General features: G+C 44.5%; 1 protein-coding gene across 2 annotated transcripts in view; it reads left to right on the top strand.

Annotated features, from left to right (window-relative positions):
- The window catches only part of PCSK5 (proprotein convertase subtilisin/kexin type 5), a 739,798-nt gene that overhangs the window by 132,171 nt on the left and 584,807 nt on the right, over positions 1–22,820 (top strand). For both annotated transcript variants that reach the window (XM_030193725.1, XM_030193726.1), the window contains exon 3: positions 12,193–12,306. In XM_030193725.1, the coding sequence (XP_030049585.1) occupies positions 12,193–12,306 (114 nt within the window). The remainder of the gene's footprint in view (positions 1–12,192; positions 12,307–22,820) is intronic.

Below are 22,820 nucleotides of genomic sequence, written 5' to 3'. Positions count from 1 at the left end.
TTCATATTTTGTTTTTCCAAATATAAGTCTGGCTCTGCGGTGTTTTGGGCCGTTTGGAGTTTCTTGATAATCTGTTCTTTACATCCAACGTAAAGTGCATTGCAGTAGTCCAAGTGACAGTACCATCGATTGTACCAGGTTTCGAAAGATGGCCCTTGGGAAGAAAGGTTTTACTCTTTTGAGTAATAAATCTGAAAATAAATCTTTTTCAGAGCCCTGCTCGGCCTGAATTCCTGAGCAGACTGCTCTATAGCTTCAGTTCAGCCCCTTCACCCAGCAGGCACTGATGTGAAATCCATACTGGTTAGCTCTGGTTAGTGATAGTTTGTTTTTTTCCTTTGAATGTCCCCCTGTCTGTCCTTGCTCTCAGGCCCCAGTTTAATTCTGGCCCCAGAAGAGCCTATCCACCTTATAATCGAAAGAGAAAAACGCCCATATTCCGACCAAAATCGGGAGATGGACGTCTTTCTCTCGCGGGCGCCCAAATTGGTATAATCGAAAGCCGATTTTGGGCATGTTCAACTGCACTCCATCGCAGGAATGAATAAAGTTGACGGGGGCGTGTCAGAGGTGTGGCGAAGGCGGAACTGGGGCGTGGTTATTGGCTGAGGAGAGATGGGCATCTTTAGCTGATAATCGAAAAAAAAGACGTTTTTACCGTGATTTTGGGTCACTTTTTTTGGACCCTTTTTTTTCACGAACAAGTCCAAAAAAGTGCCCCAACTGACCAGATGACCACTGGAGGGAATCGGGGATCACCTGCCCTGACTCCTCCAGTGGTCACTAACCCCCTCCCACCAAAAACAAAACCCACTTTACAAACTTTTTTTCCAGCCTGTATGCCAGCCTCAAATTCTGTACCCACCTCCATGACAGCAGAATGTGTTCTATCCTCTGACAGCCTTTCCCTGGTTCTGATGTGGGTCTCGGGTGAGTGTGACACCTTTTCTGTTAAGGGCACTGCAGAGTCACATCAGCAATGCATTGTGGTGGGTGTAGGGTATTGGGCTCCGTGATTCCACTAGCTTGTGTTAAATGCTCACGATGTTGGTAGTTGGTAGGCTCTACTCCCATGGTGCTTTTCCCTCTGCTTACTGAGTCAGAGTGTGCCCTGTTTTGTTTCCGGTAGTCCATGAGGTAGTGGCCGTTTTTGTAAGCCAGTTTTAGATCCTATTCATGTGTTAGCCACGTTATAGCACTTAGTTCTTACCTTGAATGTTGCTGAAAGAGGGCATTGTACACCATTCTGCCAGCTTGGACCTACTGCGAGACTCGTTGCCAGTGGGGCACAATCTGCAGTTAACTGTGAGTAAACGTACTTATTCAAATAAAGGGCGTTTTCAGCGAGATTAGTCTTCAGGTGTCAACTGGTGTGCCAAGGTTATACAGCAGCAACAAGCCCTGTCCCTGGAGCACTTTTAGTGGGTACTGCAGTGCACTTCAGGCAGGCAGACCCAGGCCCATCCCCCCCCCACCTGTAACACTTGTGGTGGTAAATGGGAGGCCTCTGAAACCCACTGTACCCACATGTAGTTGCCCCCTTCACCCCTAGGAGCTATGGCAGTGTTGTACATTTGTCCCTCCCACGACCAAATGGCTTGGATTAGGACGTTTCTGAGCTGGACGTTTTTATTTTCCATTATCGCAAAAAAAAAAAAAAAAAACCCGCCCAGCTCAGAAAGGACCAAATCCATGGCATTTGGTCCGTCCAAACCGTATTTTCGAAACAAAAGATGGACGCCCATTTTTTTCGAAAATACGGTCTGTCCCACTTCTTCATGTACCCGTTTTCGAACATAGACGCCCATGGAGATGGGCGTTCGCGTTCGATTATGCCCCTCCACATCTTCAGTGCAGGCAAATACATTTATTTACTTTCAGTTCAAGTTGTGGCCAACTCCTGTTTCCTTTTTGGAAAGCCTCCAGGGAATCCAGGATGACTCCTGTGAATTACTAAGACCCAACTTCCCACTCCACCTCCAATTTCAATTCCACCCTCCCCCTTCTCTCTCTCTCAGCTCAAGGGGTCTGCAACATCCTTTTAGTGAGGCCCTCACACATATATTTGAGGCCAGAGGGAGAAGGAGTATTTGGCAGCTGTTTCAAGGGGGGTTATTTTTGAATCAAAAGGTAAAGAATTGGGAAAGGGATATGGTCAGCTATTGCAGGGCATCTTTGAGTTCTGTAGTGTGTTGAGGCACTATTTTGTTTCCTGTGCCTGCTTGTGTACTTCCCTCCTGCCCACCCTGAAATGAGTTGTTAAGATTGGTTGGTTGCAGTGATATCACACATGGGAATTCTGAGTCTAATAGGTCATTTTTACAGGGCTGATGTTAAGGAAATGAGGACAAATTAAGACTTGGCCTTTGTGGTATATGTGGAGGGTCAGCTCAACAGTAGGTTGTGGCATGGGTGGTCTGCTTATTTGGTGGGCAGCCTTCAGAGGTTTTCTGAAACCAAAATGGTTGAAGTTTAGCTACTAAGTAGTAGCAGAGTGGTTACCCAGATAACAGGGGAGGAATGGGAATTTGGGGATGCATGTGATCTTTAGTAAGTTGGTTGTGCAAACTTGGTTTGAGATGACCAGCAAAATGTGGCCCCTCTTTAAATCAAATGTTGTGTGTGATGTTGTTTTTTTTTTTCTCTGTAAGATGAGGCAGGGAGAGGGATGGCAGTGACCTTGACGTTGCTAATACATATGTAGAAAATGTTTGGTGGTATGTCCAGAGCTAAAACACCCCCAATATTTTAAAAAAATGAAATACCAGTCAATACTTTTAGAAACCAAGTTGTTTGCATGTTGTTTTTTTTGTTGCTTTTTTTTTTTTGCCTTTGCGTTATTTTTTTCCCCTTCTCTCAAGCCTTTGTGCCACCCAGCCTCTTCAACCTTATGGCTGTGTGGCAGTGGTGATGGCCCTCTGCTGCCTGTGGCCCAAGGGGCTGAGCCAGGCCTTCCTTACAGACTCGACATAAAGTGTGTGAAATGTAATTTTGCTCACCAGGGAGACTAGGCACTTGAAATATTTCCACCCCTATGTGCACTTCTGTAAAACATATACTTTTTTGTGTGAAAAAAACCCTGTTTCCTAAAAAGTTGTTTTGTAAACTTTGACTGTGCTATAGTGTTTGAGAGGTGACTTGGTAGACTGTGTAAAATGTCTTCTAAAGGCTGCACAGCTGGTAGCTAGATGCAAATAATGAATACATAAAATACCATACAAAATGCATCGTAGTTAAGAATTAAAACATTTGCAAATAGAATGAGAAAAGAAGCTAAATCCCAAAGTAATGGCTTTCCTTTGTTGAACAGTTTGAACAATGCAGATAATTATTGATCTCTGTCATGTTTCTCCTCAGCTGAAGAGCCCCAATATTTTTAGCCTTTCTTCATGAGAATCATTCTAGCCCCTTTATCATAATGGTAACCCTTCTATGTACTGTTTCTAATTTAGCTGTATTTTTTCTGAGATACAGCAATCTGAACCGCACATATTACTCAACGTGAGGTCACACAGAGGCATTATGATATCTTTTGATTATTCTCTATTTCTTTCGAAATAATTCCTAGAAATAAAACAAAAAAACATGGAAAAGAAAATAAGATGATACCTTTTTTATTGGACATAACTTAATGCATTTCTTGATTAGCTTTCGAAGGTTGCCCTTCTTCGAAGAAGGGCAACCTTCGAAAGCTAATCAAGAAATGTATTAAGTTATGTCCAATAAAAAAGGTATCTTATTTTCTTTTCCATGTTTTATTTTGTTTTTTTTCTATTGATTACCTTTAAAAGTGGACTAACACGGTTACCACACCTCTCTTCTCAAATAATTCCTAACATTGTTGGTTTTTATGATCACTGTCACACACTGAGCAGCAGATTTCAATGTTCTGGTCCACAGTTACTCCTGATGTGCAACCTAGCATCATGTGTAGTTCAAAGTATGATATTGGTTACATCTTTGTGTATCGGGGCATTGCAAGTGGTTCAGAATGTGGCTGCTCGAGTAATAGTGGGTATGTCAAAGTTTTCCCATGTAATGCCTGTTCTTAAAAAACTGCATTGGTGCAGCTACGCCATATGGATATACGAGTTTCAGTTTTTGTTCCAGCTGGAATTTCCCTATGGAATGCACTTCATGGTCAACTTCATCACTGTGGCAGTCTTGCACAGTTTAAAAAAAACTTCTCAAGACACAATTGTTTGTGACTGTGCTTTTTTTTGATTATATATGGACTTGATTTTATTGATGTGAAGTTAATGTAGTATGTTTCTTTTTTTGTGTATTTTTTCTTATTTTATTATGAATGTTTTTATGGAAACCAAATAAATGTAGCTGTAGTTTGGATTGTTCTTCCCAATGCGTCTCACTTTGAGTTTGTCCACATTCATCTGCTGTCTGTGTGTCCAGTTTTCCAGTCTCTCAAGATCCTTCTGCAATTTCTGCTTGTAATGTAGTAACTGTGAATAAGTTTGTGTCCCATTTACAGATAATTTATCAATGTTATAAAGCAGCAATCCTTGTTTGTGGGTCTATGTTTTAAAAGCAGCACTGGAGAGAGGAATCTTTAGATTCCATTTGAATTTGCGTGTTAAAGAAGGGCTAGAAGAGCAGCTTGCCTGCCAAGGTAAATTCTGGGGAGAGGGCAGATAAAGAGGTGCTGCAAAGTGATTTCTCTTGTGTGTGAGAACAATTAGTTTGAATTTTATGTGGAAGTAGAAGGGGAGCTAATTTGAAAAGAGAGGTTACTTGACTGTACCGGCATCAGAGGAAGTAAAGTTGTGAGTTTTGAATAGATTGCAAGGGAGATAGATCATATAGCAGTAGTCTAACCAGCAGGGGACAAGAAGTACCCTTGATAAGGACCCTAAAGTGACAGACTGGTTTAGGAACTGGTTGAGTGGAAGGTAGTAGTAAATGGAACTCACTCTGAGGAAAGGGGTGTTACCAGTGGTGCGTCTCAAGGTTTGGTTCCCAGTCTAATTATTATTAACATTTTTGTAAGTAATTTTGTGGAAGGGTTATCTGGTAAGCTTTGCCTCTTGAGGATGACACCAAAATCTGCAATAGGTTAGACCAGTGGTTCCCAAACCTGGTCCTGGAGGCACCCCAGCCAGTCAGAATTTCAGGATATCCACAATGAATATTCATGAGAGAAATTTGCATGCTGTGGAGGTAATGAATTCAAATCTTTCTCATGAATATTCATTGTAGGTATCCTGAAAATCTGACTGGTTAGGGTGCCTCCAGGACCAGGTTTGGGAATCACTGGGTTAGACACCCCTGATGGTGAGGATAAAATGAGGAGGGACCTAGAGGAGCTTGAAGAATGGTCCAAAATTTAGCAGCTAAGGTGCCAAACAGGTAAAAAGGCGATGGCAAAAGCTAGAAGGATGTTTGGATGCATGGGGAAAGTAATGGCCAGCAGGAAAAATGAGGTGATAATGCCTCTGTATAAGTCTCTCCAGTGAGACCTCATTTAGAGTACTGTGTACAATTCTGGAGACCACACCTTCAAAAAGATACAAACAGTATGGAATCGGTCCAGAGGGTGGCTACTAAAATGGGGACAGACTTAAAAGATCTCAATATGTATACTTTGGAAGAAAGGTGGGAGAGGGGTGATATGATAGAGAGTTGTATATACTTCCATGGCATAAGTGCACAGGATACGAGTCTCTTTCAAAGAAAACAGAAGCTCTGGAATGAGGGGGCATAGGATGAAGGTGAAAGGGGAAGACTTAGGAGTAACCTGAGGAAATACTTTATGGAAAGGGTGGTAAATTTGTGGAACGGCCTCCCGGAGGAGGTGATGAAGATGAAAGCTCTATCTGAATTCAAGAGAGCTCGGGACAAGTACATAGGATCTCTAAGGGAGAAGAAAGGATAGTAGATGGCATGTAAGGGCAGCTTGGATAGGTCATATGATCATTTTCTGCCTTCACTTTTCTATATTTCTATGATATAGTCTAGTGTACTGTACCTGAATGTTTCTTTCTTTTTTCCTGACTAAAATACTTTCAACTCTACAGTTTAGTTCCTAAAGGCTCAGTTGAATAAATCATGACACATAATCATGCAGCAGTGAATGACTTTTTTTCTCTTTGCTGTGAGGTTGCTTTTTGTTGAACTGAGCTTTTTGAATAGATTATTAAACAGAATATTTCATTGAGGGGGAAGGGAATGTAGAAAAACATTTAAAAAATGAGCGGTGTCGGTAAATAGTAATAATTTGTTTACTGTTTTGCCCTGTTCAAAAACTTAAAAGAAATATAAACTAGGGCTGCATGTTAATCGCAATTAATACATTATTAATTGTGATTTTAAAATTTCATCATGATTTAGAATTAATCATGTGCTGCCTGCCTTGTCCCTCCCCCCCCCCCCCCCATGCATGGTTTGGCATCTGTCTCTCTCTCCTCCTGGACCTGCCTGTCTCGTCCCCCCCCCCCCCGGCCCAGCGTACATTTTGAAAAGCAAGAAAGTCTTCGGCTATGCAGTGCCAGCAGCAGCTGTACTAAAAGGCTGCCTGTGGCCTGCACCGGGACTTTCCCGCTGACCTATCGTGCCCCTTCTGATGCAACGTCCTGTTTTTGGAAGGGTGGAATGGGTCAGAGGGAAAGGCCTTTGAGTATAGTTGGTGCTGCAGGGCCTAAGACTTGTTTTTCAAAAGGTACACCGGGCCGGGGGGGGGGGGGGGGCTTGAGAGAGATCCACAGGCAGGTCCGGGAAGGGAGGGAGAGACGCCAGATCATTTTGGGGGGATGAGAGGGGGGGATTTGAGAGAGTACTGTGGGCAGGCTGGGAGGGGAGAGAGAGGATGATGGAGGGAGAAGAAGAGAGAGGAAGAGATGTTGGACGGAGGGAGGGAAGAGAGAGAGAGAGAGGACCTGGGGGTGGAGAGGGTGGAGGGAAGAAAACAGAAGTGGGGAGAAAGAACTTAGGTGAGGGGACGGGTTGAGAGAGAGGGAAGAGAGAGATTAATAGGACTGGGGGTAGAAGGGAGGGAGGAGAGAGTTGGACCTAGAGGCGAGAAAAAGGAAGCTATTGGGCTTTTAATCAGTGGCATAGACATGGGGGTGGGGACTTGGGGACCTAGCCCCCCCCCCCCATTTTGGGCTCAGGCCCCTTCCAAAGCAGCAGTACCCCATGCAGTGGCTGGTGGGGTCACCAAAGCCCCATCAGCTGAAGAAATCCACTGCCTGAGTTGCACCTCGCTCCTGAGGCAGTACAAGGAGGAAAGGAAGTCAGCGGCATGCTTCCAGACACCGACTCCTGCACTTCCCAAGCATGGTCAGTTCATTCATGAACTGAGAATGCTCAAGGAGTGCTGGCATCAGTGGCTGGAGGCACGCCACTGACTTCGTCACTCCTGAGGCAGTACGAGAAGGATGAGGGTGGCCTTGGCAGTGGATTTCTTTAACTAGCAGGGCTTTGACATCCCCACCAGCAAAAGTATACCTAATGTGGGAAAGAGAGGGAGAAGAAGAAATGTGTTTCCCCTCTCAATGGACTGCTGGCTATGCCCTACCTTTAATCATTCAATTAATCGAGATTAAAAATTTTAATAGAAATACATCTATAATAAAAACCATACACTTGTTCTCATATTGTATACACATATTCTGTATGTGTATATGGATGCATGTCATTAACCACCTTAATAAATAGATTCAGCCAAGAAAGTGTACAGCAAATAAAGCATGGCATAAAATTTATAATTTTGTTAACAACATAATAGTGAAATGTTTACACATGAGCATAAATTCAGTCAGGGGCCCTTTTTACAGAGTGGCAGTAAGCCCAAAGTGGGCTTTCCATTCGTTCTTTCAGGACTACCGCCAGCCCAATCTGGCCGCCGGCAGTAGTTCCACCCCGAGCGTGCACCCTTTCTGGGGGAAAAAAGAAACCTCCCTGGAAATGGCTAGCATGGTGGTAATCGGGCATCGTCGCTCGCTGCCCGGTTACTGCCGTGTTAGTGCCAGAGCCCTTATCGCCACCTCAGTGGGTGACGGTAAGGGCTCACTGCCGCATGGCCACCCAGTGAGAGTTATCTCACCGTGTGGCTATTTTTTTTGGGGGGGGGGGGGGTTTACTGATTTTGGGGAAAAAAGGCCCTGCTACGTGGGAAATACGGCCCCCACCACCAGCGCAGGGCCATTTTTCCCGCAGTTTCATAAAAGGACCCTGCAGTGAGGTAAACTTGAAGATTAACACGATGTATGCACAACACAAATGACCTACCTGAAAAGACATTCATTAGAACAATGTGCTATCAAACCTATAAATGGCAAGTGACCGACTCACCTGCAAATGCGCAGTAGAGACTTCCCTCTCTGTCCCGCCCCCGCGTCAAGACGTGATGACGGGGAAGGGGGGCGGGACAGAGAGGGAAACTGCGCTGAAGGGGAGGGAGGGAACCGCTGACGTCGCTACCGCTCCCCCCCCCCAAGGTAGCCGCTACCGCCCCCCCACCCCCGGAGTCGCCACCACCCCCCCTTCACCCGGCCCGGGCCCTCTCTTTGTTATTGAACTTACAGCAGCGCCGAAACAGCAGCAAGCAGCTCAGCTTCAGCTCCCATCGGCCTTCCTTCCCTGCCTGTGCCCCGCCCTCGCCGACGTGACGTCACACGAGGGCGAGGCACAGGCAGTGAAGGAAGGCCAACGGGAGCTACTGCTTGCTGCTGTTTCGGCGCTGCTGTAAGTTGAATAACGAAGAGAGGGCCCGGGCCGGGTGAAGGGGGGGGTGGTGGCGACTCCGGCGTGGGGGGGGGGGCGGTAGCGGCTACCTTGGGGGGGGGAGGGGACATGGGACGTCTCAGAAGGAGGGGGGCCTTGGAGCTGGGAGGGAGGGAGGGAGGGAAGGAAGGGGGCCTGGGGAGCTGGGGGGCCTGGGGCCTTGGAACTGGGAGGGAGGGAAGGGGGCCTTGGGAGCTGGGGGGGCCTTGGGAGCTGGGGGGGCCTGGGGCCTTGGAACTGGGTGGGAGGGAGGGCGGGGGGACTTGCAGCTGGGAAGGGGGGAGGACTGGAGCCTTGGAGCTGGGAGGGAGGGCAGGGGGGCCCTTACAGTTGTGAGGGAGAGCAGGGGGCCTTAGAACTGGGAGGGAGAGAGCTGGGGGGGCCTTGGGAGCTGGGGGGGCCTGGGGCCTTGGAACTGGGAGGGAGGGAGGGCGGGGGGCCTTGCAGCTGGGAAGGGGGGAGGACTGGAGCCTTGGAGCTGGAGGGCAGGGGGGCTGTTACAGTTGTGAGGGAGAGCAGGGGGCCTTGGAACTGGGAGGACGGGAGGGAAGGGGGCCTTGGGAGCTGGGGGGGAGGGCCTGGGGCCTTGGAACTGGGAGGGAGGGAGGGCAGGGGGCCTTGGGAGCTGGGGGGAGGGCCTGGGGCCTTGGAACTGGGAGGGAGGGAGGGCGGGCAGGCAGGGGGCCTTGCAGCTGGGAAGGGGGGAGGACTGGAGCCTTGGAGCTGGGAGGGAGGGCAGGGGGGCCCTTACAGTTGTGAGGGAATGGGGCCCCTTACAGTTGTGAGGGAGAGCAGGGGGCCTTGGAACTGGGAGGGAGGGAAGGGGGCCTTGGGAGCTGGGGGGGAGGGCCTTGGAACTGGGAGGGAGGGAGGGCAGGGGGCCTTGCAGCTGGGAAGGGGGGAGGACTGGAGCCTTGGAGCTGGGAGGGAGGGACAGAGGGGGCCTTGGAGCTGGCAGGGAAGGAGGATGGCAGGGGCTTTGCAGCTGCAACGGGAGGGGGGCCTTGGGGAAAAAAACATTCCAATACCCGCCCGTTTTTACGGGCTTAACGGCTAGTTTTGGTATAAATTGAGTTAAGTATGCTGTATCTTTCAAGAGGGCTACCAATAGGAGGTCCGAGTACCAAGATTATTCTCTGAAGCTTAATTTAAATTAAACTTGGTCGCTTCTTTTATTTACTTCAATATTTAGTCTGTCTTCCCAAATACACATAGAGCATTACATACAAAAGCATAATAAAATAAAAAAAACAAAACAATGAAAAACATCAAACAAAATAAATTAAGCTAACATAGGGGTCCTTTTACTAAGCTGCAGTAAGCACCAATGCATATTTGCTTTAAGGTTAAAGGCAGTACCATGGGGCACTGTCAGCCATCCCGTGATAGATTTTTATTCGGTTCATGCTACCCACATGCTAAAAAATAGAAAATGTTTTAGCGCTGGAGGCGGGTCTGGGGGTGAGAGTAGGCGTGCCCAGTGTTAATCAGATAGTGCAGCTACATCACTATATGCTAACTGATTAGTACATGGGTAGTGTGGGAGCCCTTACTGCCTAGAAATAGGTGTCGGTAAGGGCTCATGTGCTAATGGCCATTAATAAACAAAATGGAAAATGGTGCCATTTTACGGCCATACTAAAACTGACCTCAGTGCATGGAAAAACCTGCTCTAGGGTTACCGCAGGCCACTTTTTAGAACAGCTTAGTAAAAGGGCCCCATAGTAAATCAATCCAGACTTCTTAAGGCTTCTGAGTTAACAAGTAAACTTGCTGAAAATAGAAAGGTTTAACTGCCTGTCTAAACGGCATTGGATCATGAATCATCCTAAGGGATGATGGGATTTTATTCTGTAATAATGGAACTGAAAGGGAACATGTATGTGCTTTTACTAACCACAACACATTCCTAAATGGAAGGGACAACAACCACTCCACTTGTGAATGTAAAGAATGGGTGGGAGTAGAAAATGTATTTATTTATTAGGATTTATTTACCACCTTTTTGAAGGAATTCACTCAAGGCGGTGTACAGCAAGAATAAGTCAAACATAAGCACTGACTAGACAATTACAGCAGTAATAATATTCAAATAACAATACAAAGTATGGCATAGTATGTTACATTAGTGTCAGTACAATATGCAGTAAAACATTTTAATAGGCAGCACAGGGTATAAGCAAAGACTGAACATATAGATAGATAAGTTAGAGTAACAGGAGTTAGAAAATAAGGGGACTAATTTAAAGAAAGTTGCATGTGAAGTCAGAAAGGTGCTTGAATATTATCTTAGCTAGAGTAGGAGTGGGTAAGCCTGTCCTGCTACAGTATATGCAGCCTGTGTCACTCCTTTTGCTAGTGTATGACTAGCAAGTTAGTTACTTCTTCCATTAAAGGCCTGTGTGAAGAGCCAAGCTTTCATCTGTTTCCTGAATTAGAGATAGTCTTGTGTTAAGCGAAGCCTTTCAGGGAGTGCATTCCAGAGAGTGGGGGCTACTCCAGAGAAGGCTCGTTGGTCTTTGGAGAGATTATGGTTAGAGATACTCCTTGGGACGATCTTTGTGACCTTGGAGGTGTGTAGATGGAGATCCTGTTCTTTAAACACTCTATGCCATTTTCTTTAAGGGCCTTGAAATGGCAACTTCTTGAGCAAATAACCTGGTGTCTTACTATGATTAAACCTTAAAGGCCAAAACTAACATTTTAAAATATACCTGTTTCACAATAGGTAACCAGTGTGAGGAGAAAAGGATTGCATTAATATGAACTCTTGATCCCACTTGTGTGACTACTTCTGCACTGTGCCAGGGTGAGCTAGGCCTAACCGGCAGCAGACCCTAGTAGAGTAGCCAGATGGCTGGTTTAGGGGGTGGGAACCTGAGTCCAAAATGGATGGGCACCAAATTTTCTCCTGGCCCTCTTCTCCCCCCCTTCCTCCACCCAATATAGATATAAACACCAGAGCTGGAGGCAATCCCTAAGCTTCGCCAGCCGAAGACACTCCTACTCCAGTCCATTGGCTAGAACTTTCCAAGCTTTGCAACCAGTGTCATGTTCCTGAGCTGCTGCTGCCCTCTCCCACCCCTGTTCATATGTATGTATGAGGGATGGGGGGCACTGGCAGTGCAGCAGTGGCAGCAGCTCAGATATACTGGTGCCGATTGCAGAACTTGGAGAGTTTTGGCCGCCAGACCAGAGGAGGATTAAGTGTTCTTCAGCTGGTAGAGCTTGGGGGTTCCCGTTGGCTAATTTATTTGGGGGTGGGGAGGCTGTGCCCAGAGAAGGTCCCCTACCCCTCCCATGGCTATGCCATTGATAGCAGTATGAATTCTTTATAAGGTAACTGTATTGTGACACTGTGCAATAGAGAAATCTCTAGGATTTGCACATTTCTTGATGAAATATGTAGGAATCTGACACTGTATAAATGTGTTTCTGCTTTCTTGTTGGCAGGTGGAATGGATACAGCAGCAAGTGGTTAAACAAAGGACAAAAAGGGATTATAAAGCTGGTATCTCCCAGTTCATGTACTTCAATGATCCTAAGTGGGCAAGCATGTGGTATATGGTAAGTGTGCAAATCTAGCCATTGCTAATGAGTTGCAGGAGCACCTTTCCTCACCCATGAGAATGAAAGAACCCTTAACAGGCCAGCTTTATGTATTCTCTCTGTGTATAGTGTGCCACTAACGACCCATGGCTTGACCCTGATCATCCATGCTTGATTCCATGGACTTAAGTGGAGCTATTGGAAGTCTGAAAACTCTCTGGGATGGCCATGGATTGGCTGTGGTGTGAAATTGTCAGCACTTGCCAGAAATTTTATGGGGAAGGGAATAAAACCACCTCCTAATTCCTAACTTTCCTAGTTGCAGTGAGCTTCAGTTTATTAGTGAACATCTTGAGATGATTTATGCTGAAAAGACATATATCAGGATTGATATTGTTCATTTGATTTTCAGTGCACACTGGGGTTTGGAGCATCTCTGTGTGCAACTGTGCATGTGATGACAACGCTTTTCATAGTTTCATTGACATGAGGTCATATGTATGTCACAACAGTTGGTTTTCTAAGGGGCTCATTTGCTGATGTGTACCATGTGTTGGTGACATTTGCATGCTCTGTGCCACAGGCCTCATCCGTATTCCTGTATAAAAGAGCATACACTAACAGTTAGTAAATGACCCTTGTCTTTGTCAAAGTTGACAATCCCTCCTGTCATGGTCCAGAAAAATATTACTAACAGTCTGACACACCCTTTCAGCCCTTTTGATTTTTTACTGACACATTCTTTATATAACATAATAGTTCCTCCCCCCCACCCCGCAAACGTCTCAGATTTGCACAGGCATGGCAATATTTGTGAGCAATGTAAAAAATCTATGCACGCACTTGTAAATTTTGGGACCCATTTTATTCTGTAACTGCTAGATTTTACTATACCATACGGTAATTAGCTCCATGAGTGGAGACATGTTACACAAAGTGAGATGCAGTGGATATCTTCAAATTCAGTGCTAACACATTCAGAAGTAATGGCAAATGGGGTCAGATGGATGGATGCATCCATTCAGCTGAGGGGAGACAATGAGAGCTTGATATAGTACTTCTGCACAAGCTATCACCTCAACTACCCCATGCTCAAACAGGGCAAGGGATTTACTTTTTCTGCATGTGCCATTCATTCAGTCTTCTGCATCATATTCTAGAGCACCCAAGGCATTCTGTAGTTTTTAGTGTGTCGGTGACGCACTTGGCCTCCTTTGTTAAACCAGTGGTAAGGGATATTACTCATATTCTGCCTAGCTGGTCATTTTAAATGTGAAAAGCAGAATCTGCAGCTAGGCCATGCTTCTGGCTTCTGCACATGCACTTACAAGGTCAGAGGGCTGGAAGAGAGACACACAAGATTTACAGGCGGCTAAAAGAAATCTGTAGAAAGACAGGTCCATTTTGTGGACCTCTTTGTCTCTCACATAAATCACAAAATCCCTCAGTTCTGTTCCAGGCTTCAGGCTCATGACAGGCTAGTGTTGGGTGCCTTTTTCCTTCACTGGGGAACAGGCCTTCTGTATGCATATCCTCCCATTTCTCTTGTAGGGAAGACTTTGCTGAAACTCAAGCGAGACTGCAGAACCATGATTCTAATCGCACCTTACTGGCCTCGGCAGATCTGGTTCCCTCTTCTTCTGGAGTTATCCTCCAAAGGACCGTGAAGATTGGAGTGTTTTCCAACCCTCATTATGCAGAACGAGGGATCTCTTCTGCATCCCAACCTTCAGTCTCTGGCGCTTATAGCTTGGATGTTGAGAGACTGGATTTTGCTTTGTTGGGTCTTTCAAAGGGTGTCTCCCGGGTCTTGCTGGCTTCCAGGAAATATTCCACTAAGAGGTGTTACTCTTTTAAATGGAGGAGATTTGCTATTTGTTAACAACAATATAAGAGGCAGAGATTGGACCCCTGAAAATATCAGACCATCCTATGGTGTCTGCTCGATTGGAGTTTCCTGGGACTTCTCCAAAATCATATCATTGGAAGTTCCTGGTTCGCCTATATGGTTATGGGAGATTTCTAGACTTTCTTTTGCAGAAATGGCATTTAAAGAAGTGAATGTTGCTCATGTGGATACTCTTATCTTGTATTGGGATACTGCTAAAGCAGTGCTCAAGGGAGAGATTAAAAACCTATGTTAGTCACCAAAAGTAAGTCAGGGAACGGGAGCTACTCCATTTGGAAAAAGAGGTTACCAGCTTGCGACTCTTCTATGGGATCAATCATAATGCTCAGGTGAAAACTCAGCTTTTAGAGTTGCAACATACCTTAAACAAATTGATTCACCACAACACCCAAAAATCACACATTTATTTTAAATATCAGCTATACAAACATGCAAATAAGAGTGGTAGATTGTTAACCCGCTTGGCCCATCCTCGTCAGGGTCCCTTTAAGATTGATGCTTTGTTCTCCTCCAACGGGGTTCTGAAAAATAGAGATATCCAAATTAATCTTATTATGAGAGATTATTTTATTCAATTGTATTGATCTCCCGATCCTTCCCCGTTGAAAAGTTCTATGTATCTATCTGGTTTGGATCTTTCATGCTTAAATCTGGAAAGCTTGACTATGCTAAATGCCCCTTTTGGAGAAGAGGAGGTGTCATGGGCTATACAGAGGGACCCCCTTGGAAAGGCTCCCAAATCTGATTGTTACAGAGGGGAATTTTATAAGATGCTGAGGGAGGAGATTGTTCCCCCGCTGACGTCTATGTTTAATTATATAGTAGGAGAAGGACAGTTGACTGAGTCATTATGGCTAGCCCAGGTAGTTATTCTACCAAAGCAAGGTCGTGATTCGAAGAAACCGGAGTCCTATAGACCGATATCGCTGCTTAACTATGAAGCCAAATTATATGCTAAAGTTTTGGCAAATCATCTGTCTCATATTCTTCCCGATAAGATAGAGGACTCTCAAGAGGGTTTTGTTCAGGGCCTCACTATTACCAAGAATGAGTGGAATATTCTTGCCACATTGGAGTTGGCATCTGGTCAGGCTGTTTCCTCCATGCTAATAAGTTTAGATGCTGAAAAGGCCTTTGACCGGTTGGTGTGGGACTTTTGATTTGGAGTTTTGGATGCTTATGGAATATATGGGTTTTTCCAGGAAGTGATTCATGCTCTGTATTCTCTTCCTCAGGCTCAAATGTGGGTGAATGGATTGCTTTCCTCCCCTTTCCCCTTATATCGTGGTACCAGTCAGGTTTGCCTGCTATCTCCTCTCTTATTTGTTCTGACTCTAGACCCCCTGCTTCATGACATTTGGAGGAATCCAGACATACAGGGTTTTCAAGTGGGTACAGATACTTTCAAAATGGCAGCATTTGCTGATGACTTGCTGGCTCATGTGGTTAAAACCATAGTTTTGATTGTGGCCCTGTTAGAATGCATGACTGAATTTGGGGATTTCTCAAGTTTTAAGTTAAATTTAGACAAATCAGAAGAGCTGCTGAGGGAGGGGACCACAATGTGGGTTGGCGGGGACCCTATCCATTGAAGTGGACTGGAAATTCTTTTCGCTACCTGGGGATGTTGTTGTCTGTGGAGACTTCGGAACTGTATCGTATGAATGTTGACATGTTGTTACAAGACACTTAAACTCCAATTTGAGAAATGGAGTAACTTTATCTGGAAATGGAGTATTTAGTCTTTATCACTAATGGGTAGGATAAATCTCTTTAAAATTATTATTTTTCCTCGCTGGATTTATGTTTTAGAAATTTTGCCAAAAATACTAGGACTAGAGGGCATGAGTTGAAGCTACAGTGTGGTAAATTTAAAACGAATCGGAGAAAATTTTTCTTCACCCAACGTGTAATTAGACTCTGGAATTCGTTGCCGGAGAACGTGGTACGGGCGGTTAGCTTGACGGAGTTTAAAAAGGGGTTAGATAGATTCCTAAAGGACAAGTCCATAGACCGCTATTAAATGGACTTGGAAAAATTCCGCATTTTTAGGTATAACTTGTCTGGAATGTTTTTACGTTTGGGGAGCGTGCCAGGTGCCCTTGACCTGGATTGGCCACTGTCGGTGACAGGATGCTGGGCTAGATGGACCTTTGGTCTTTCCCAGTATGGCACTACTTATGTACTTATGTACTTATCTTTTGCGGAAAGATTTAGAATTCTTAAATAGATTGTGTAGGAACTTTTTGTGGGGTGGAAAGAAATCAAAGATGCGCCTGGAATACCTTTATGATACTTGGCTGCAGGGAGGTTTAAGTTTACCCTCTCTATAACCAGGCTTGTCTTCTGCGGCATCTGAGGGATTGGTTGTTTGACACTGAGCAATTTGCTCCAACACGGTGGGAACGGGCACTGTAGGCTCCCTGGCATTTGCATTATCTTTTGAAGGCTAGGGCTAAAAGTTTGCCTCAAACTTGCCATAGGAGTATATTGCTGCAGCCCTTGAGAGGTATTTGGTTGGTGCTTTAGAAATATTGGAATCAGAATCCTACTACTACTACTGCTTAGCATTTCTATAGCGCTGCCAGGGTTACGCAACGCTGTACAAGTTTAACATGGGGAAGGACAGTCCCTGCTCAAGAGAGCTTACAATCTAAAGGTTACAAACTATGTAGTCAGTGTAGGTAACATGAATGGGGAGGGTGATTAGGTGCCAAAAGCAAGGGAGAAGAGATGGGCTTTGAGTAAGGACTTGAAAATGGGGAGGGAGGGCGCATGGCGTATGGGCTCTGGAAGTCTGTTCCAGGCATAAGGTAATGCGAGGCAGAAGGGGCGGAGTCTGGAGTTAGCGGTGGTAGAGAAGGGTACAGATAGGAGTGATTTGTCTGAATGTCAATGATCTGGTACCATGCAGGGGCTGATTTCTAGCCAGGAATGGAGTCTGGTCTGTTTAGGAGATGGTTGGAATTGGGTATCACCCTGATAGAGCATCTCCTCAATGAGGTGGGTGATTTCTACAGCAGAGACTTTCCTTAACTCACAAAGATTACTTTGCTTATATGCAGCTATACCATTATTATACTAGCTTAGACCAAGTAGCTGTGTATACGAGACTGTGTCAGAGTCTCTGTTCAGGCCCCCTCCCTGCCCATCTTCAAATCCTTACTCAAATCCCACCTCTTCAATGTCGCTTTCGGCACCTAACCATTATACCCCCCCCCTATTCAAGCAATCTAGACTGCCCCAAATTGATTGACTGCACATTTTTGTCCTTTAGATTGTAAGCTGCTTTGAGCAGAGACTGTCCTTCTTTGTGAAATTGTACAGCGCTGCATAACCCTAGTAGCGCTTTAGAAATGTTAAGTAGTAGTAGTAGGTCTGTATAGATCTTTAGTTTCTCTTCTCCCTCCCTGGGAGTATGGCCCTCTTAAGGAGGCTTGGAGTAGAGAACTTGGCTATGAATTGGAGTGAGCGTACTTTCTAAAACTGATTAAGGCTATTCCAAAGCAGGTTAGTAGTGCCGAACTCCAAGAAAGTCAATATTGAGTACTTAAATATCACAGTACCAAACTACCAGAGCAGGCAGGGTGTCTCTTGCGCAGGGTTCCAAATGTCAGCAGGGGGACACTACTTTTTTTCATGCCTTCTGGAGGTGTAGTGGTATTCAAGCTTTTTGGAGGCCACTTCATAGATACTTGGGGTCTACTTTTGGTCAACGTAGAGTCTTTTCTTGGAAGGGAGTCTTACTGAATAAGTGGGACAGCAATCCTGACAGGAAGCATATGAGATTTCTGATAAAAACTCTCGCCTATTACTTAGTAAAGCTTATGCACTGGGGAAGAAGTGCATACTTAACCATTGGATGCAGGAGGAGCCTCCCTCCTTTTGGTATTGGAGAAATAGATTACATATCTTAATGTTATGGGAGGCATGGGCTTCTCAGACTTCCCAAAGAAGAAAAAAGCTTTTATGTCTACCTGGAATTGTTATTTACAAAATATATCACACAAAGCAAGAAGTGCAGTATTCAATAGGTTCCAGAGTGTATCATATGTTGGTTATTGTTACATAAAGGGTTGTCCTGTGGTTCTCTGCCTGGGTTGGGGAGGGGGCATTGGGAATAATGGACATAATTATTTCAAAGATGGCCTGGGGTCATAAGAGTCCAGACAATGGGCCATCTCAGTTGTAGTTAAAAGGAAATGGGTAAAGGGGTGGGGGAGGGTTCATAAAATCAGGATCATAAGTTTTTGTTTTAGTTCTATCTTGTAAGGCGTGTTACTCACTATTTTCTTTTTGTCCACTTATTATGTAACAGATTACTGTTATTGCCTAGACTTGCTGTTTAGTTATTTGATGTATGGTTCTTTTGATCCTGAATAAAAACTCGTTTAAATGGAGGAGGTTTGCCATCTGGTGTGAGGGCCCAGGGCCCTAGATCCCCTTTCTTTCCTACACAGACCCTGCTTGAATACCTTCCACACCTTTCAGAGTCTGGTCTCAACTCCGTAAGGGTTCAACTTAGCATAATTAGTACTTATCATCAACATGTGGAGGGTAAGCCCATCTCTGGCCAGCCTCTAGTTGTTCGCTTCATGCTAGGTTTGCTTTGGTCAAAGCCCCCTGTCAGACCTCTGCCTGTGTGATGGGACCTCAATGTCATTCTCACCAGCTTTCAAAGCATGTTTTAGACATGAAAAATAGCTCTTATGGAAGTGGGTGTATATGTGCATAAAAAGTAGGTGGTTAAACATTGCATCGACCTTTTACACAGTATAAACATCAGGAGCAAGAATGGAGTTTCTAGATTTACCTGGATGCCTGCATTTATGTGCAAATTTGTTGAAATTAAAAAAAAAATTGTAAACACATCTCTTGGTGCATTTCCTTGAGGGGTAAGGCATTTAGGGGTTCTTTAACCAAATGGTGGTGGAAGGTGGCCCATGGTGGCATCAGTGCGCAGGATTGCCGTGTGCCGAGACCACCTTTTACCACCATGGGTAAAAAGTAATTTTCTTTAAAGGGCCGGTAAATGGCCATATGCATTTGTTGGGGGATCCCTTAACGCCTCCTATTTAGGAGACTGTGAGGGCTCCGGTGGTGACCCTGTGGTAACTGGGCAGTGCATGGTGTTGTCCAATTGCCTTTGGGCACACCCTCGGCACTAGAAAATTAAAAAAATTTCCTAGCATTGGAAATAATGCACACCAGAAGCTAGAATTACTGCCAGGCTCCTGAGCGAGCCTGACAGTAGGGCCGATTTCCCTCATGCAGACCTGACAGTAGTAAAAGGGCCCCTTAGAATTTGTGGCAGACAAAGTTATTTCAGTACAGTTTAGCATTCTGGGATGTGCTGGGCGGGCTTTCAAACCATGTAATCGAGATCCCAGAATGCACTGGGCAGAGCTGGGTACCGCCATATTCAAGGCAGCGCTGGAAGAGGAGGGAGTGTACTACCTCCCTCCTCCAGCAAAGGTATGAGGGGGTGGGGAACAGGGCCACTAGATCACCAAGTTGGGGGGGGGGGCTTGATTTGCGGCCCACTAGGCCACCAGGGCTTTTTGGGAGGGATGCGAGGGGGGATGGGGGCTGGAGATCCACCAGATCTCTATCCCCCCATGAACTTATGTTGGGGAAGGGTCAGGGAGACTGGAGGTCTACCGGACCTCCAGCCCCCGTGTTGCTGGCTTGGGGTGGGGGAGTCAGGGGTTCTTGTTCCTGCGGGTGGGGGGGGGGGGCTGTATGGACAGAATGGGGAGCCTGCTAGCATGCAAATGCATGCTGGACAGGGCTCACCATTCCTCCCCAATGGTCTGCAAACCCTAACGCTAGCTCCAAGCTGGCGTAGGATTTGCCGCGGCCAGCGCACCAAATGTTTGGCACGCTGCCCGCTTATCATTGTGGAGGAATATGTTTAGCATACATTTGCATGCTACATACACTAAGAGCCCTGTTCAGCATACATTTGCATGCTAGTTGTGGTCAGAGCCTTCAAGCTCATTGTTCAACACACTCGGGGGCTCTGATCTTGGGGCGGTAGCAAACACAGGTGTTAGTATGGTGCTAATAGCCTCTATCGCCTGCGCTTGCTTCTGATCATTGGCCCATATTTTAGTTAATGTTTCATTACAAGAAGGGAATTTTCTGTCTGTTTTGGGAAGAATTATTTTGACGTCTAGTCCCAAATCAAAAGGATTAGACTTAACACTACCTTTACATTTTCATCCGGTGGCGAGTATTCCTTGGTTAGCCAAGTTGTTGGAATCCTTAGTTGCTTCTTAAACAATGCAGTTTTTGAATTCTTTTCAAAACTTGCATAATTCTCAGCATGGGTTTAGACCTATGCACAGTACTGAATCATTACTCCTTACTCTCGTTTCTAAAGTTAAATTTTTACTAAGTCAGAAAATTCCTTCTGTTCTATTGCAATTTGATGTTTCTGGGGCATTTGATACAGGGGATCTTGCTTTGCTTATAGAGAGGTTAAGTGAGCTTGGTTTTGCAGGGCAGGTTTTGTGAGTGGATTAAAGGTTTTCTTACCAAACGGAATTATACTGTGAAGAAGAATGCTGAATTTTCCAAATCATGAACCTCGAATTACGGAGTTCCTCAGGGTTCTCCCTTATCCCCAATTCTTTTTGATATGTTTATGAGTTCTTTGGCTGATTTTCTGGAATCATTACAACGCTTGGTTTTATCATATGTGGATGATATATTTGTTTTGATTACACTAGGTTTTGGTTATGAACAAACAAGATCATAGTTTAATTTTGGATATTAAAGAGAGAAGTCAAAGATGGACTTCTTTAAATTTTGTATTTTGGTACCTCGGTTTCAGATATTCTTAAGCCTATAAAATTAAAATCAGGCGAGGAACTTCCTTTTGATGTTTCTTCAAGGGTTTCAGAGTTTTCTCAATTCTGAGCTGACTGTGGAAAATCAAGTTAATGAATTTGAGCAGGAAGGTTTTTTATAAATTACATCAATTAAGAACTTTGAGGTCTTCATTTTTCCAGGAGAATTTTCGGGTCTTAGTACAGGCATTGATCTTGACCCAATTTGATTATTGTAGTGCTCTATACAGTGGATTACAGCATAAATTGCTATATCAACTCCAATTTCTTCTGAACACAGTGGCAAAATTAATTTATAGGTGTAAAAAGTTTGATCAAGCATCTTCTTTACTATGTGAACTACATTGGTTGCTTGTTGAAGCTAGTGTGGAGTTTAATTGTTCATGATCTCTTACTGAATTATTAACTTTCCCCTCTACGAGACTTGGTTCTCATTTTAATTCTTTTCTTAAACTAGGATTTCCATCCATTAAGAATATTAAACTGAATCAATTTCATGTAACCTGTTTTTGTTATCTGTCCAGCAAGATTTGGAATATGGTACTCTTGCAAATTAGATCTTTGTCTAATTATTTTCAATTTCATAAGGATTTAAAGACGTTTCTTTTCAATGTATTTTATGATTTTAATGAGTGTACTTTAACTTTGATCTATGTTATTTTCTTATGGTGAATTAGCCTCCTTGGAGGGTCTTTTACTAAAGCTTAGCTTGAGTTATCTGCAGCAGAGCCCATTTTATTCCTATGGGCCCTGCTGCAGATAACTCAAGCTAAGCTTTAGTAAAAGACTCCCTTGGTATCTTCTTTGTTACCCGCTTTGATTCCTAAAGCGGGATATAAGCACCAGAATAGAATAGCCTAATGGTTAGTGCAGCAGCCTGAGAACCTGGGGAACTGGGTTTAATTCCCACTCAGCTTCTTGTGACTCTGGGCAAATCACTTAACTGTTCGTTGCCCCAGTACAAAATAAGTGCCTGCATGTAATATGCAAACTGCTTTGATTGTAACAACAGAAAGGCAGTATATCAATTCCCATCCATATGTTTCTTACTGAGGGCAAGCTAGGTAGCATGACCATTCTCCTAGTACACTCATCTAACTAAAAATTGAGGGCTTGAAAACTGAAGGTCACGGACAGATGACCTTGTACAGCTTTACCTATAGATCCTTAGTTAACATGCACCTTCAGCTAACCTGCAGATGTAATGTTTATTTCTTTATCTAATGTTATGTAGTCCTTTGACACAGGTTATAGCAAACATGAAGGAAACCTCTACACAGAAGCAAAATTCAGGGGTCACAACGATACTCTCTATAAGCTAGAGCCACTAATTGTGTGACTGATGCAGAAATGCTGGTAGATACAGCAGTATATGTCTGCAGAGCACTAATACAAAGCAAATAATAGAAAGCAAAGCAAGGGTTCTTTTCTTGGTGCTTTGAATAAAATGTTGTCCAGCAACATCTCCTGAGTTGGCTCGTCATTTGATCAACTTCTACGCTCTCCTGGTTTTGGTTTGCTTCTCCATAGCAAACCAAACCAGTTATGAAACATAACTAAGACTAGTTCCTCATCCCTTATTTGATTGTACATATAATTTGCCTTCAATTTAATCACTCGTTGATTTAGCCCAATGACTTTGTCCTACCCAAGCTGTCCATTTATATATCTGAACTGCACTTGGTTCATTATAGTCTACTGACATTATGAGCATCTTAGCTGTTATTCAGCTGTTACAATTTCTACCTAGTAAGTTGTGTCATTTGTAT

The sequence above is a fragment of the Microcaecilia unicolor genome, chromosome 2, assembly GCF_901765095.1.
Source record: "Microcaecilia unicolor chromosome 2, aMicUni1.1, whole genome shotgun sequence".
In the NCBI taxonomy this organism is placed as follows: domain Eukaryota; kingdom Metazoa; phylum Chordata; class Amphibia; order Gymnophiona; family Siphonopidae; genus Microcaecilia; species Microcaecilia unicolor.
This window is presented reverse-complemented; position numbering and strand designations above follow the sequence as displayed.